General features: G+C 50.1%; 2 protein-coding genes across 5 annotated transcripts; both read right to left on the bottom strand.

Annotated features, from left to right (window-relative positions):
* Window positions 1-948: 948 nt before the first annotated feature.
* On the bottom strand, window positions 949-7,787 carry LOC116409844. Of its 4 annotated transcripts, none has more exons than XR_004222117.1 (3): window positions 7,520-7,787; window positions 4,679-4,764; window positions 949-2,900 (listed from the first exon to the last, which is right to left on the bottom strand). XR_004222117.1 is itself a non-coding variant. In XM_031899571.1 (3 exons), the coding sequence occupies exons 1-3, from the start codon at window positions 5,033-5,035 to the stop codon at window positions 2,713-2,715; spliced, it is 435 nt and encodes a 144-aa protein (XP_031755431.1). In that variant the 5' UTR covers window positions 5,036-5,427; the 3' UTR covers window positions 949-2,712. The 4 variants fall into 4 exon arrangements, 2 of the variants coding, with proteins under 2 accessions (XP_031755431.1, XP_031755430.1); XR_004222118.1 differs by lacking the exon at window positions 7,520-7,787 and adding an exon at window positions 6,127-6,390; XM_031899571.1 differs by lacking the exon at window positions 7,520-7,787 and adding an exon at window positions 4,866-5,427 and having other exon boundaries at window positions 4,688-4,764.
* Window positions 7,788-10,901: 3,114 nt separating this feature from the next.
* On the bottom strand, window positions 10,902-16,410 carry LOC100490786. The gene is made up of 2 exons (XM_002940667.5): window positions 15,014-16,410; window positions 10,902-11,594 (listed from the first exon to the last, which is right to left on the bottom strand). Exons 1-2 carry the CDS (start codon window positions 15,723-15,725, stop codon window positions 11,017-11,019), a joined length of 1,290 nt encoding a protein of 429 aa, XP_002940713.2. The 5' UTR covers window positions 15,726-16,410; the 3' UTR covers window positions 10,902-11,016.
* Between the last annotated feature and the right edge of the window lie 379 nt (window positions 16,411-16,789).

Here is a 16,789-nt window from a genome sequence, read left to right as displayed (position 1 = left end):
ACTGTAAATGATAAGGATATTAGCAGTCACTGAGGGGTTCTGTATGATTTCTGCCAGTAATATAATGTTGCTGCAATACTAGACACGACCACTGGATGTCAGTGTTGTTAAATTGGCTTTCAGTTCCAGTTGCAGTGCAATACTGTCCACTAGGTGGCGATCTTATGAGGAGGGCTGTATCTTTGCATAGAGGTTACATACGTTTGCTTTCTTTTTTTCTATTGGTAAATCCCAACTGACTAGTCCGGTTTCTCCATTGCACCCCGGGGTGCCTCTCCTCCTGCACCCATGTCTCTCTGTAGGCGCCACTGACGGCAGCACCCAGTAATGTTCTGTTACACAGAAGTCAGTGGGTGAGAGTTCACTGATAAGAAACAATATGGCAGCTCCCGTATAAACAACCAGATCTGTGCATAAGAGAGAGAGAATGGCAGGTAGGGCACAAGGGAGCGATATGGCACCCATGGGTGGGGGGGGGAGGTATCTGGGAGAAGGGTGAATGGAGTGAGATCAGAACCCATGGGGGGGGGGGGCACCCATAATTGCCCTACCTATATACTACTTACCAGGCCTTTTGCCCTACCGCTAGTTGAGATTATGCCCTTCTGCCCCCGTGTAGCTGCAGTGGGGGGCTGTGCCCCCCAGCTTTAGTGGTGACATGGAATAATACGCAGGGGCACCAATCAGTAACCATGGGACCCCAAAGTACTAAGTTAGCAAGGCCCCCCCCTCCCCCAGGTCACCCAGACCCCCTGGTTGGTAGATCTCTGCCAGTAAGTAAAATGGGCCTAATAAGAAAGACCACACCCCCTGATCCACCCAAGCCCTGCCCACAAAGTATCCTTTACATTGCAAAGTATTGTCCATTCTATAACATACAAAAAGGTTAACTTCCCCTTTAATAAGAAAGGGAAACCCCTTGTGAATACATTAACCACAAGCAGCTCGTTAATTAAAAAAAAATCGACATATATTTATTGCCTTTACCCTGACGAGGGGTCCCGGGGCAACAGCAAAGTAACAGCTCATTGGTGGAGTCTCTTGGCCCGGGCCCAGCCGTAAGCGTCGGTGGCTAATGAGTTCAGGAAGAACGTTTGCTTTCGGCAGCCCGTAGAGAAGGGGCTTTGTGTCCATAAATGAGGTTCTGTTGAGGATCGGAAGGCGGAGCTATAGTACTTATCCCTAGAAGGCGGAGCTATAGATAGGCCTCATTAACATAGAACAGAAGGTGAGTTTATTTCTGAGAAGGCAGTTACTGTCCCCGATTAAATTGGCTCAGAACGTGATGTTTCCATGGGTTCGAGGGCGGAGCCGCCAGTGTTTATCGCGGGCTATTGGAAGGCCGGGCTGCTAATGAGTGGTTGGCAGCTGGAGCTGGCAAGGAGTCGTTCTGCAGGTCTGAGCACCCAAATCTATTTCAGGGCTTCACCCAATTTGTTATCGGGCTCCGAGGGAGGGAACGTTGAGATGTTTGCTTGGAGCACACGCTGGCATTGGTGGGGAGGCCTCCCATCAGAATGTGGCTTTGTTTGTCGTCAACACCAAGGGCCACATGTTGCTGCTCACGTCTCCGTGTTGGAATGCGATTTCATTAGCCCGGATTGTTGTGCAGAATGGAATTATCCAGGGCTGATCCCTGGAAGCGGACTTATCTGGGATTGAAGATTAGAACGTGGAGTTGAGGTGGCCATACCCATGGGCCAAACCATCGCATTGCAATGAAGGGGGTTGGAGAAGTCGGAGGGCTTGGAGATTAGAACGTGGAGTTAAGGTGGCCAAACCCTTGGGCCAAACCATCACATTGTAATGAAGGGGGTAGGAGAAGTCGGAGGGCTTGGAGATTAGAACGTGGAGTTAAGGTGGCCAAACCCTTGGGCCAAACCATCACATTGTAATGAAGGGGGTAGGAGAAGTCGGAGGGCTTGTAGATTAGAACGTGGAGTTAAGGTGGCCATACCCTTGGGCAAGGGCTCGGGGGTTAGCACAATGGAGCTATCACATCTTGAAGGTTAAAAGGTTATGTGGAGTTACTTGGAGACCTGGAGGTTAGAAGAATATTGAGTTATCAAGACTTGCGGGTTAGAGTATGGAGTTATCAAGGCTTGGGGGTTAGAGTATGGAGTAGTCAAGGCTTGGGGGTTAGAGTATGGAGTAGTCAAGGCTTGGGGGTTAGAGTATGCAGTTATCAAGCCCTAGGGGTTAGAACGTTAGGTAGATGTGCAGGTTGGAGGATCAGAAGGCGGAGTTTGATAGGATAGAGGGTCACCATGTGAGGAGCAGCTGAGACTCAGAATGGCTTTGTTGGGGAGGGTCTTTCTGCCCCTCGTTAAGGCACAGGAGGTTACACTTGCTACATCCATTTATAGACTTACAATGAGAAGTCCATTTGCTCCCCATTTGTATTTACCAGAGGTCCAACTTGGTTATGGACAGTTCCAACTGGAAGTAGGTAGGTCCATTTGTAAGCTCGGTTCAGAAGGTGGGTGCATTAAGGTCCCCCATTGGGGTCGGAGAGTATTTGTTCTTGAGGCTCATATATGTCCCAATGCAATGTAACACTCGAGGGGCAGAAGATGGAGTTGAGGCTCCGATGGTGGAACTCACTAGAAGCCTCACTTGAGAAGGTGTCTCAGAAGGTCCTACGGTTGATTGGCTCAGGAAGCAGGAACCCCCCTGTAACGACGTTCAGAGAGAGTTTGGCTCATTCCAACGTCAGAAGGTGGAGTCGTTAGCGGACATGGTCGAGTCCATCTGGTGGCGGAAGGACACCCTGGCCTTGCCACTGAAGTAAGCCCTACTCTGCTGGGCCTCCGTGTCGCTGTTCACCGAGGGAGTGGAGCGGAGACTGGGCTTGTGGCCAGAGGATGAGGGGGATGGAGGTGAGGGAGGAGAAGGAGGTTCTGGTTGGGAAGAAAAAAGTGGAGATGTAAGTGGCCTTCAAATCACCCACCTCCATGCTACCCAAGTCTTTAGTAGGCTCGGTGACCCCACCCATCATCTACAGCCGCTCATTCTGCTCCACCTCAAACCCAACGTAATCGTTGCCTTTCCTGCTCCTGCCACCAATGAGGGTGTCTCCTTCTCTGGACAAAATGGCCGCCCCCCTGGGAACTTGTTTCCCCAATGAATACCCTGGGTATGAAGTTTGTACCAGCTGGGCCAGTGACAGTAGCCAGGTGGCAACCACTCCCTCTGCATCTGGCACCGCCCCTCTACATGCACTGCCCCTCTACATGCCCCTCCCCATGTTCTCACCATTTACCCACCTCTTGCCAGGTCAACTCCATTGCTAACCCCACCTCAGCATTTCCTACAACCAACCACTCACCTACCCTCCCTCCCGCACTCACCTACCCTCCAGCACTCTCCTACCCTCCCGCGCTCGCCTACCCTCCCTCCCGCGCTCGCCTACTCTCTCTCCCGCGCTCTCCTACCCTCCCTCCCGCGCTCTCCTACCCTCCCTCCCGCGCTCTCCTACCCTCCCTCCCGCGCTCTCCTACCCTCCCTCCCGCGCTTGCCTACCCTCCCGCGCTCTCCTACCCTCCCTCCCGCGCTTGCCTACTCTCCCTCCCGCACTCACCTACCCTCCCTCCCGCGCACTCCTACCCTCCCTCCCGCGCTCGCCTACCCTCCCTCCCTCCCACACTCACCTACCCTCCCGCGCTCTCCTACCCTCCCGCGCTCGCCTACCTCCCGCGCTCGCCTACCCTCCCGCGCTCGCCTACCCTCCCTCCCGCGCTCGCCTACCCTCCCTCCCGCGCTCGCCTACCCTCCCTCCCGCGCTCGCCTACCCTCCCTCCCGCGCTCGCCTACCCTCCCACCCGCGCTCGCCTACCCTCCCACCCGCGCTCGCCTACCCTCCCTCCCGCGCTCGCCTACCCTCCTCCCGCGCTCGCCTACCCTCCACCCGCGCTCTCCTACCCTCCTCCCCGCGCTCGCCTACCCTCCCTCCCGCGCTCGCCTACCCTCCTCCCGCGCTCGCCTACCCTCCCTCCGGGCTCGCCTACCCTCCTCCCGCGCTCGCCTACCCTCCCACCCGCGCTCGCCTACCCTCCCACCCGCGCTCGCCTACCCTCCCACCCGCGCTCGCCTACCCTCCCACCCGCGCTCGCCTACCCTCCACCCGCGCTCGCCTACCCTCCCACCCGCGCTCGCCTACCCTCCACCCGCGCTCGCCTACCCTCCCTCCCTCCCGCGCTCGCCTACCCTCCCACCCGCGCTCGCCTACCCTCCCACCCGCGCTCGCCTACCCTCCCACCCGCGCTCGCCTACCCTCCCTCCCGCGCTCGCCTACCCTCCCACCCGCGCTCGCCTACCCTCCCCCCCGCGCTCGCCTACCCTCCCTCCCGCGCTCGCCTACCCTCCCTCCCGGGCTCGCCTACATTCCCTTCTGTCCCTGACTGGTGTCCCCTTTGTCCCCCTCTCAGGGGGATCGCCCCCCCACTCTTTCTACACATCTCTGTGTCTCAGTCCCATCAGCCTCTTGCCCTACAGCATTTCTATCTATAGATAAACCCCCTCTCTGGCCTCTATGCACACTCACCTGTATCCCTCCTCACTCATATTCACCCCTCCCTCATACTCACCCCCTCACTCATACTCACCCTCCCCACTCATACTCACCCCCTCACTCATACTCACCCTCCCCACTCATACTCACCCCCTCACTCATACTTACCCTGCTCACCCTCATCACTCTTCTTCCTTTTTCTTTCCTTCCTTCTTCCATACCAAGGGAAACACTTCAGCGCCTTCACCCCCATCCTGCCAATAATAACCAGAGATCAGACAGACAGAAGGACAGACGGACAGAGGGACAGACGGACAGACGGACAGAGCAAGAGGATATTCTATGCACCCCGCACCCTGTTGCTGTGAGTCTCTCAGTACAAGACTGGGCAGTTGCGACTGTAGAAACCTCTGCATTTCTCTCATACCTCTCATACCTCCCCCTCCCCATTATAAACACTCCCTGTATATACACGGGCGCATACACGGATATATCTATACACTCCCCGTATATACACAGGCGCATACACGGATATATCTATACACTCCCTGTATATACACGGGCGCATACACGGATATATCTATACACTCCCTGTATATACACGGGCGCATACACGGATATATCTATACACTCCCCCTATATACACGGGCGCATACACGGATATATCTATACACTCCCCCTATATACACAGGCGCATACACGGATATATCTATACACTCCCCGTATATACACAGGCGCATACACGGATATATCTATACACTCCCTGTATATACACGGGCGCATACACGGATATATCTATACACTCCCCCTATATACACGGGCGCATACACGGATATATCTATACACTCCCCCTATATACACGGGCTCATACACGGATATATCTATACACTCCCCGTATATACACGGGCTCATACACGGATATATCTATACACTCCCCGTATATACACAGGCGCATACACAGATATATCTATACACTCCCCCTATATACACGGGCTCATACACGGATATATCTATACACTCCCCGTATATACACGGGCGCATACACGGATATATCTATACACTCCCCCTATATACACGGGCTCATACACGGATATATCTATACACTCCCTGTATATACACGGGCGCATACACGGATATATCTATACACTCCCCCTATATACACGGGCTCATACACGGATATATCTATACACTCCCCGTATATACACGGGCTCATACACGGATATATCTATACACTCCCCGTATATACACAGGCGCATACACAGATATATCTATACACTCCCCCTATATACACGGGCTCATACACGGATATATCTATACACTCCCCGTATATACACGGGCGCATACACGGATATATCTATACACTCCCCCTATATACACGGGCTCATACACGGATATATCTATACACTCCCCGTATATACACGGGCGCATACACAGATATATCTATACACTCCCCCTATATACACGGGCGCATACACGGATATATCTATACACTCCTTGTGTTACATTTGTGCCACACAGGGGGGCAGATCCTGAGAACGTTCCGGATTAGGGCTGCACATTCCTTTCTTTATCCTGCAATGAATGCCCCCCCTTTTGCCCCCCAGGGGGTCACTGACCTGCTTTGGGGTCAGAGTGGAGCCTGGAATGGATATGGGCCCTGCTGCCCTCACCCCAACCCCACTGAGCTCAATGGCAGCTGTGCTGGGTTAACCTTTTACTTGCCCCCATTGTCTATTAACCCTTTGAGTGCCTATTAACTCCTTCCTCCCCACACAGAACCCGGAAACCCCCTTCCTTCTCCTCAATGTGTTATTTCATTTTTAGCTCAGCAGCTCCCCTGTTTGACGTTTTTAGCAGCTATCTGGTTGCTAGGGTCCAAGTTACCTTAGCAACCAGGGAGTGGTTTGTATGAGAGACAGGTATATGAATAGGGGAGGGGCTGAATAGAAAGATAAGGAATAAAAAGTAACAATAACAATAAAACTGGAGCCTCACAGAGCAATAGGGTTTGGCTGCCGGGGTCAGTGACCCCCATTTAAAAAGCATTGGAATAAGGCGAATAATTCAAAAACTATAACAAATAAATAATGAAGACCAATTGAAAAGTTGCTAAGAATTGCCCATCTCCAGGTAAATGTGAACCTGAAGGGTTAATTAACCCCTGCCCTACCCCTTTACCCAATGATCACAACTGCAGATCAAACTGTCCCCTAATCCCCAACAGTATAGTTTGCACGGAGCCAATAGCCCATTACAGTGTATAGGGCCCTGCCCCCTAGTGGCCAGGAGAAATAATTCCATTAATACACAATCAGCCATAAACACTCTGTTCTGTTAACCCCTCGCACCCTCCCCATAGGGAGCTACAGCCCCATTGGCTGCATATTGCACCCCCCCCCCCCGCAGCATTTCTAGTTCAATTATACAAATTAACATTAAATATATAACTAATGAAGTTCCAAGGTTAACCCTTTGGTTAACTCTATGCGCTGGAATCCATACGCCAGCTGGCAGGGACAGAAATCCCTCAGGACCCTATAGAAAGGAACCGGTTCTACCGGATCTCAGAGTGGGCCCCCGAAGCACCGCAGCCCCACCGATCCCACCGGGTCAGGTTACTGGGTAGGAATCTGTACTGGGGGGGCAGATGGGGCTCTTGGGAAATTGCCCAGAATGGGCTGCAAGCTGGTTGCCATACAGTTTCTATGGGGGGCAATTACCTTGAAACCATTGAGCAGGAGTCAGAACCAGCAGTGCAGAGAATATTAAAAGCCAAACAGATACAGTTTTCTTTAGGTTTAGTTCCCCTTTAAATCAGTTCCCCAGTCCTGGCTACTGTCACCTAGAGAGCAGAGATACAGGGGGGGCAATGGGGGCCACCGACTCCACAGCTGCTGCTGAGCTGCAGTTCCCCTGGCCCGCTTTAGATTGTAAGCTCTTGTGCCAATGTCTGACCCGTGTTAGTAAATCTGTACTTGGGCAAGTTAGTAAATAGACACACACACTTACCTTTAGCTTTCTGCCCTCTGAGTGTTTCCTGAGTGTGACCCTGTGAGTGAGTGTGACCCTGTGAGTGAGTGTGACCCTGTGAGTGAGTGTGAGTCTATGAGTGAGTGTGAGTCTATGAGTGAGTGTGACTCTATGTGAGTGAGTGTGAGTCTGTGAGTGAGTGGGTCACATGTCTCCCCTCCCTGTGGGAGTCGCACTCACAGCTCTGCAGTAACAACAGGGCGCTGCCCCTTTAACCCCTTCCCTGCCCTGTCCCCCTGACACAATGGGCTCTTTATGGGCCCCGGCTAATGTGCTGGGAGTTGTATATACACAGGGGCGGAGTTACAGCCCAGCCAGTCACTGGGTGTGTGTTATACTGACTCTCTGGGCAAATCCCTGCGCAGGAAACACACACACAACCCTCCCTACTAATACACAGGTACCTGGGCACCCCCCCTACTAATACACAGGTAACCTGGCACCCCCCCTACTAATACACAGGTACCTGGGCACCCCCCCTACTAATACACAGGTACCTGGGCACCCCCCTACTAAATACACAGGTACCTGGGCACCCCCCTGCTAATACACAGGTACCTGGGCACCCCCCCCTACTAATACACAGGTACCTGGGCACCCCCCCCGCTACTAATACACAGGTACCTGCGCACCCCCCCTCTAATACAGCAGGTACCTGGGCACCCCCCCTACTAATACACAGGTACCTGGGCACCCCCTACTAATACACAGGTACCTGGGCACCAACCCCCCCCCCCTACTAATACACAGGTACCTGGGCACCCCCCTACTAATACACAGGTACCTGGGCACCCCCCCTGCTAATACACAGGTACCTGGGCACCCCCCCTGCTAATACACAGGTACCTGGGCACCCCCCCCTACTAATACACAGGTACCTGGGCACCCCCCCTACTAATACACAGGTACCTGCGCACCCCCCTACTAATACACAGGTACCTGGGCACCCCCTACTAATACACAGGTACCTGGGCACCCCCCTACTAATACACAGGTACCTGGGCACCCCCCTACTAATACACAGGTACCTGGGCACCCCCCTACTAATACACAGGTACCTGGGCACCCCCCCTACTAATACACAGGTACCTGGGCACCAACCCCCCCCTACTAATACACAGGTACCTGCACACACCCCTACTAATACACAGGTACCTGGGCACCCCCCCTACTAATACACAGGTACCTGGGCACCCCCCCCTACTAATACACAGGTACCTGGGCACCCCCCCCTACTAATACACAGGTACCTGGGCACCCCCTACTAATACACAGGTTACCTGGGCACCCCCCCTACTAATACACAGGTACCTGGGCACCCCCTACTAATACACAGGTACCTGGGCACCCCCCTACTAATACACAGGTACCTGGGCACCCCCCTACTAATACACAGGTACCTGGGCACCCCCCTACTAATATACAGGTACCTGGGCACCCCCCTACTAATACACAGGTACCTGGGCACCAACCCCCCCCTACTAATACACAGGTACCTGGGCACCCCCCCTACTAATACACAGGTACCTGGGCACCAACCCCCCCCCTACTAATACACAGGTACCTGGGCACCAACCCCCCCCTACTAATACACAGGTACCTGGGCACCAACCCCTCCCACTAATACTAATACACTAATACCTACTAATACTTATACCCTAAGCCCACCCAGCCCCCTCCCCAGAGGGGAGATAAAACCTCAGTCCAAACCATTGGACTGAGCCTTTAGTACAATGGACGTAGCGCTGTATAGAAATGAGAAAATATGTGAATAAGAAGTTGTTTTATTGGCTGCTAGATAGGAGGGTGTGTTTAGTTATCTGAGCAGAAGAACTGAGCATGCCCAGTAGCCAACGGCCAAAGTAAATTCCTGAGGGAGGGGCCGAGTGGGTTAGAGGAGGAGAAGGTGATTAAGGGGGTGCTGCAGCCTTACTATTACCCCCGAACAACCGGGGTGGCAGGTTCAAACAGGCTGTTCAGTTATTACATTTTGTGTGTGGCGTTTACTTGTCCTTTAAGGGGACTTTTGGGGAGTGTGCAGCGCTAAGACATTGTTGACCCAAAGGGCAGTAGGTGAGATGGCTCTTGCTGAGAATGCCAGGAAAGCCACATTCTTTGATGGGCGGGTGAGTAAGAGGCGGGGAGCAATGTGACCCGACCAGAAATACAGCCGAGGGCTTATGAGCAAATCCTTCTGAATAATGGAGAAGGTCACAGGGTGGGAGGAGCCAGGAGGGAGATGTCGGAGGGAACATAGAGTAAAAAATATGTCGCCCAATCACTTGTGTGTCTGACTTGTTACATTCAGTTGTATTTCCAATAATATCTAAAACAGCAAGTACATGGTTAGCCCAAATGTCTCCTCTTAATGTGACCTTCAGCTTGTAGGAGCATCTACATGGGCAGGGTATTCTTCTCAAATCTAACCATAGCGGTCCATTGGGTCTCCTCTCCCCAGATACTGCTCTGGGCCTCACTTGGGGGGGCCATCCCTAGATTTTGGAAGCCACTGTCACACATAAAGACCAAGGTCTCTGTCAGGTAGAGGGATTTAAGATAGAAGAGCAAGGACTTTGAGATTATGAGGTCCTGGGTTGGACTAGCAGGAGATGCCATGGATGGGGCTTTGCTCATTAGATGATGGGACAGGTAATCCCCATAGTGAAGGTGGTTCCTTATTATCAATCAAGAAGAGGGGATTGCCCTGAGAAGGTACTGTAAGAAAGGGCAGAGTTGCCCCAATTCTCTTTGGCTGATTTTGGGAATAAGTGCTGACACCAAGGGCATAGGAATACCAACCTCAGAGGATATGCCCATCTCTGGTCAGCCCTCCACCAGTACAGGGCCAGAGTGGCAGGGTCAGGAGTAGCAAGATCCTTATTATAAGTTTCTGTCAACTGAACCCATACTGGGTACCAACCTGAATACCCATTGGGCAAGGAGAGCCCCTGTGGGTGAGAGTCAGGGATGTGCTGTGATACCTCCTACCATTTTTGCTATAACATCTGAAGCTGTGTGAAGTGGTGAAGCTTTACGAACCATGTGGACCTTCAATTTGCTCATGACTATCACCTGTATGGTGTTGGCAAGGGTAAAGTAGCCTCTATACCCTCCCAGCATTCTTAATGGTATCTCAGCAGGCTTCATGCAACTGGTTACTTGTTGAGTCATTAATTGGAAATGGCTACGAGTAGCCGTCAGTTTCTACTAGAGACTCCTTTGTAAGTTCTATCCATAGGAATTTTATATTATGGATGCCCGTTGCCTATTTTGGGGCATATGGGCACAGTATGAGTACAGCCTTTAGGCATGTATTCCAGACCAACCTCTAGAAGCGGCACAACTCATAGCTGACAAATCAATACAAAAGTTCTTTATTTCCAGGGGGCTTTGACCTTCATACATATTTCCATACACCATTGCCCAAGTTCCAAACAAATGATCATCACCCATCTATCCAACCCACACACACTCTCTTAAGTCCTCTCCTTCAAATTACACACACATCTCTTAATGCCTTCTACCGATTCTGGTCTGGACCTCACAAAGGAGCAGACCCCAACTGGTCCTCTAAAAGTCTGTTGCAGCACTGAGTCCAGATGAGCTTGGCACTCCAGCCAGATGTCCTCCTCTAGCTTCTCTGAGCTGCACACCACCCCGATCACTTGCGTGTCAGACTGGTTACATCTGCCCCTGATGTCGATCAGTATCTCCTTAACCTGCACCCTGTTGGCTTCTTCTCTCAGAAAGGTGGAGCGGAAGACCACAAGGATTAGTGGGTATGGGAATGGCTTTGGCTTTGGAAGTTTGGTGCACATTTCAGTGGGTCCATTGTTGATCCTTCCTTGTCCTTGGCTATAGTGAAGTTCTGAACGTTCTTCAAAAAGGGCTTCTGACAACTCCTTGAAGACGGCGGCTCGTTGAGATGGTTGGGCCGAGGAGCAGATATTTCCAACAAGGAGAAATCGTTCTTTGCCCCCCAGGCAACATACCAGTGCTTTGAAGGACCTTTCAATTTCAGAAGCATCAGCAGAATTATTTTCTTTGTACTGACCTGGAATAATAGGGGGCACAATAAATATTGTAAAGCAAAGAGTTTTCTGTCCAGTAGGGTGACAGTTGCACAGATGGCATTTTGGGCAGTCCTTTAGCCCTGTATTGTGACACAATAGGAGCTGATATGAATCCTGTGCTATTCACAGTGACACAGAGTTTTCCTATTCAGAAATCTAAACCCAATTCGACTTGTCGGGGAGTTATTTATTTAAGGCAGGTCCCTCCTTAGCAAACACTCTCGCACCATGCTGATAGCGGGACATGAAGGAATGCAGGGAGTTGTTAGAATTCTGGGAACAGTGAGGGAAAGAATGGGAGGTGGGATGGTGGAAGTGCAGATAGGATCAGAAAATAAACACAGATGTAAATGGGAGTGTATGGGGGAGAAGGCAATGTATAAGCAGGGTCCCTGCGCTCTTTATTCTGCAATATCAACTACCATTTGGTTCCTAGGAGTCCCTGTGCTCTTTATTCTGCCATATCAGCTACCATTTGGTTCCTGAGGGTCCCTGCGCTCTTTATTCTGCCATATCAGCTACCATTTGGTTCCTGGGGGTCCCTGCGCTCTTTATTCTGCCATATCAACTACCATTTGGTTCCTGAGGGTCCCTGCGCTCTTTATTCTGCCATATCAACTACCATTTGGTTCCTGGGGGTCCCTGCGCTCTTTATTCTGTCATATCAACTACCATTTGGTTCCTGAGGGTCCCTGAGCTCTTTATTCTGCCATATCAACTACCATTTGGTTCCTGGGGGTCCCTGCGCTCTTTATTCTGCCATATCAACTACCATTTGGTTCCTGGGGGTCCCTGCGCTCTTTATTCTGCCATATCAACTACCATTTGGTTCCTGAGGGTCCCTGCGCTCTTTATTCTGCCATATCAGCTACCATTTGGTTCCTGAGGGTCCCTGCGCTCTTTATTCTGCCATATCAGCTACCATTTGGTTCCTGAGGGTCCTTGCACTCTTTATTCTGCCATATCAACCACCATTTGGTTCCTGACGGTCCCTGCGCTCTTTATTCTGCCATATCAACTACCATTTGGTTCCAGAGTGTCCCTGTGTCCTTTATTTTGCCATATCAACTATCATTTGGTTCCTGAGGGTCCCTGCGCTCTTTATTCTGGCATATCAACTACCATTTGGTTCCTGACGGTCCCTGCGCTCTTTATTCTGCCATATCAACTACCATTTGGTTCCAGAGTGTCCCTGTGTCCTTTATTTTGCTAAATCAACTATCATTTGGTTCCTGAGGGTCCCTGTGTCCTTTATTTTGCCATATCAACTATCATTTGGTTCCTGAGGGTCCCTGCGCTCTTTATTCTGGCATATCAACTACCATTTGGTTCCTGACGGTCCCTGCGCTCTTTATTCTGCCATATCAACTACCATTTGGTTCCAGAGTGTCCCTGTGTCCTTTATTTTGCTAAATCAACTATCATTTGGTTCCTGAGGGTCCCTGTGCTCTTTATTCTGGCATATCAACTACCATTTGGTTCCTGAGGGTCCCTGCGCACTTTATTCTGTCATATCAAGTACCATTTGGTCCCTGAGTGTCCCTGCGCTCTTTATTCTGCCATATCAACTACCATTTGGTTCCTGAGGGTCCCTGCGCTCTTTATTCTTCCATAACAACTACCATTTGGTTCCTGAGGGTCCCTGTGCTTTTTATTCTGCCATATACAGCACTATTTGGTTCCTGAGGGTTCCTGCGCTCTTTATTCTGCCATATCAACTACTATTTGGTTCCTGAGGGTCCTTGCACTCTTTATTCTGCCATATCAACCACCATTTGGTTCCTGACGGTCCCTGCGCTCTTTATTCTGCCATATCAACTACCATTTGGTTCCTGACGGTCCCTGCGCTCTTTATTCTGGCATATCAACTACCATTTGGTTCCTGACGGTCCCTGCGCTCTTTATTCTGCCATATCAACTACCATTTGGTTCCAGAGTGTCCCTGTGTCCTTTATTTTGCCATATCAACTATCATTTGGTTCCTGAGGGTCCCTGCGCTCTTTATTCTGGCATATCAACTACCATTTGGTTCCTGGGGGGTCTCTGCGCTCTTTATTCGGTCATATCAACTACCATTTGGTTCCTGAGGGTCCCTGTGCTCTTTATTTTGCCATATCAACTACCATTTGGTTCCTGAGGGTCCCTGCGCACTTAATTCTGTCATATCAACTACCATTTGGTCCCTGAGGGTTCCTGCGCACTTTATTCTGCCATATCAACTACCATTTGGTTCCTGAGGGTCCCTGCGCTCTTTATTCTGCCATATCAACTACCATTTGGTTCCTGAGGGTCCCTGCGCTCTTTATTCTGGCATATCAACTACCATTTGGTTCCTGAGGGTCCCTGCGCTCTTTATTCTTCCATAACAACTACCATTTGGTTCCTGAGGGTCCCTGTGCTTTTTATTCTGCCATATACAGCACTATTTGGTTCCTGAGGGTTCCTGCGCTCTTTATTCTGGCATATACAGCGCTATTTGGTTCCTGAGGGTTCCTGCGCTCTTTATTCTGGCATATCCAATACTATTTGGTTCCTGAGGGTCCCTGTGCTCTTTATTCTGCCATATCAACCACCATTTGCTTCCTGAGGGTCCCTGCACTCTTTATTCTGGCATATCAACTACCATTTGGTTCCTGAGGGTCCCTGCGCTCTTTATTCTACCATATCAACTACCATTTGGTTCCTGAGGGTCCCTGCGCTCTTTATTCTGCCATATCAACTACCATTTGGTTCCTGAGGGTCCCTGCACACTTTATTATGGCATATCAACTACCATTTGGTTCCTGAGGGTCCCTGCACACTTTATTATGGCATATCCAGCACCATTTGGTTTCTGAGGCTCCCCGTGCTCTTTATTCTGGCATATCCAGCACTATTTGGTTCCTGAGGGTCCCTGCGCTCTTTATTCTGGCATATCCAGCACCATTTGGTTCCTGAGGGTCCCTGCGCTCTTTATTCTGCCATATCAACCACCATTTGGTCCCTGAGGGTCCCTGCGCCCTGCCCTGTGCTTTACATCCTGGCATGTCAACTACCATGACTGCTGGGGCCCCTGCTCTCTTTAGTTTAGTATTTTTGAACTGTTGTTTGGTTACAAGAGTCCATGTGCTCTTTAATTTGGCATTTCAACTCTCTCAAGAGAGAGAGTTATCCATTATCTGTTAATAAAGTTAGTTTTAGGTGAACTTTGATTTCATGATTGGCAGAGACAGTGCAGGTCAGACTTCAGACAAGTATATTAAAAGGCCAGTTCCTCAAGTTTGAGTGGACATTGATGTTCTGTTATAGCACAATACCACTAGTCGGATTCTAATCATGGTAACTGTCTGTCATCTTTATAGTTTTTAGGCATAGTTAGGCATAAGTTTAGGCATAAGTTCTTCAGCAGCAGTCCACTTACCTGCAATTTTGCCCTGCAGTGTCTCTTTGATAGTCCTTTTTACCTGTAGGATAGTTTCGGGTCGGGCACGGGTGTAGGAGCAAATCCCCCATAGGTATCCCTGGAAAATCCGTTCTATTAAGAGTCCAAACTTCATCTGGGACACTGACTTTGCTTCTGTGCCGAGTTCTTCTTGGCTGTAGACAATTCCCACCAGAGCCGACCCTGATCCTTTGATTCTGACCCTCACGTCTTTCAGTACTTCTCTGATAAGGTTTGTGTTGGCAGAGTCCAAAATGAATGTAGCCCGGAAAACTACCAAAACAACTGGGTACTGCAACATCCTGGATGGGGCACGAGAAGAACTTGAACCAGCCTTCATTCCTTCTAGATTCCAATTCTCATGATCGTTTTTCTGCGGCAGGCCTCGTTCTGGCAAGTGGAACAGTGCAAAGGAGAGTTCTTGCAAAATCCCATGGTAAGGACCATTTTTGTCCTTGTCATACCCAGCCTCTCCGACCAGCAGTACATTCTCTTTCCCTCCTAGATGGGACAGTTTCTCCTGGAAAGTATCCTCAATGCATTCCTCTACAATGGGGCGATTGGCAATCAGCTGTACTGGACCATGGATCTGCACATTTCTCAGTGTTAGGCTGTCGTTCACTAGGTTCAGTTGGGAGGAACTTGGTGCTTGGGTTTGAAACCGCGACGAAATCCAGTGAAAAAGACTCATATCTACTCTCAAATGTCTTCTTCTATTTTTAGTCTTTCTCCCTTTCTCTTTTTCACGTCTCTTGAGCTTCCAATGACCTACTCTGCTACCTTCTATCTCTTTTATCTGTTCCCTTGGAAAAACTTTTTTCCTGCCTTCTGTTACCTCCCCTCACAACCTCTTCTACATTTTTCTCTGTCTGCTTCTACCTCGTTTTAAAAAAATCTGCGTGAAATTGCGGCACTTTCCCGACTCTCGATGGAACCTGGAAGGCTCTGGTTGGGCAATTAATGATTAACAAGGCCTAATATTTAATTTAAAGCGTTCAGTTCAGAGAGTGATAAGAAAGTGGTTGCTGAAGAGATTATCAAGAGGGGAAACCAATGAGGGCTAGAGGCAAACAGAATTAGCAGAAGTAGAAGACCACATATTAGAATCATTTTAGGTCAATGGTTTTTGGGTCAATTGACTCAATATTGTGCATTTTGGCCAAATGAATGAATTAGTTGTATTGCTGAAAAAAGTTCCCTCTTCCCCACCACCCTGATTGCTCCAAGATCTCTATATGTTCTGATGGGCCTTGGTGGTCAACAAAGTTTTCTGTTTTAGGCTGTTAAGCTAGAATGATCTCCCAACAGTGATCCAAAGCCGAGGAACATGTTGCTCATCAAAACCTTGGATGATGCTCCCAGTAGCCTCAAAATAATGTGCCTATTTTTGAATTTCTGCCAAACAGATCCTCCTGTAGTCTGCCAGTCCACATAAGGCTATCAAGTAACCAATCACAACCAATCAATAATAGCCTTATTGGGCACCCCTAGGATCTTTTTTAATCCTTGTGTTGCTCCCTACCTTTTTCATGGGTAAAGAAGGTTGAGGACACCTGGTGTAGACCAACAGTGGCCTCGGCCAAGTGACATGGGACTGACTCTGACACTAAAGGGCAGATTTATGAATAGTGTATTAGGGATGAGTCAAATCTCAAGCCTGTTGAGGTCCAGTAAAGCCAATGGGCACTGTGCATTTGAATATTAATCTGTTTTATCCCTCCACTTACTCAATAATTCTTGAGTTGTTTTACAGTC

This window comes from Xenopus tropicalis, chromosome 3, assembly GCF_000004195.4.
Source record: "Xenopus tropicalis strain Nigerian chromosome 3, UCB_Xtro_10.0, whole genome shotgun sequence".
NCBI lineage: Eukaryota > Metazoa > Chordata > Amphibia > Anura > Pipidae > Xenopus > Xenopus tropicalis.
Note: the sequence above shows the minus strand (reverse complement) of the source record. Positions and strands in the feature narration are given on the sequence as shown.

Excerpts from the sequence above, each read along its gene's own strand:
- LOC116409844 (XM_031899571.1), bottom strand. The coding sequence starts at position 5,035 with ATGCGCCTGTGTATATACGGGGAGTGTATAGATATATCCGTGTATGCG. Across the intron at positions 4,765-4,865 it reads GAGAGACTCACAGCAACAGG|GATGGGGGTGAAGGCGCTGA; the intron begins GTGCGGGGTGCA and ends TATTATTGGCAG. Across the intron at positions 2,901-4,687 it reads AAGGAAGAAGAGTGATGAGG|AACCTCCTTCTCCTCCCTCA; the intron begins GTGAGCAGGGTA and ends CTTCCCAACCAG.
- LOC100490786 (XM_002940667.5), bottom strand. The coding sequence starts at position 15,725 with ATGAGTCTTTTTCACTGGATTTCGTCGCGGTTTCAAACCCAAGCACCA. Across the intron at positions 11,595-15,013 it reads ACTGCAGGGCAAAATTGCAG|GTCAGTACAAAGAAAATAAT; the intron begins GTAAGTGGACTG and ends CTATTATTCCAG.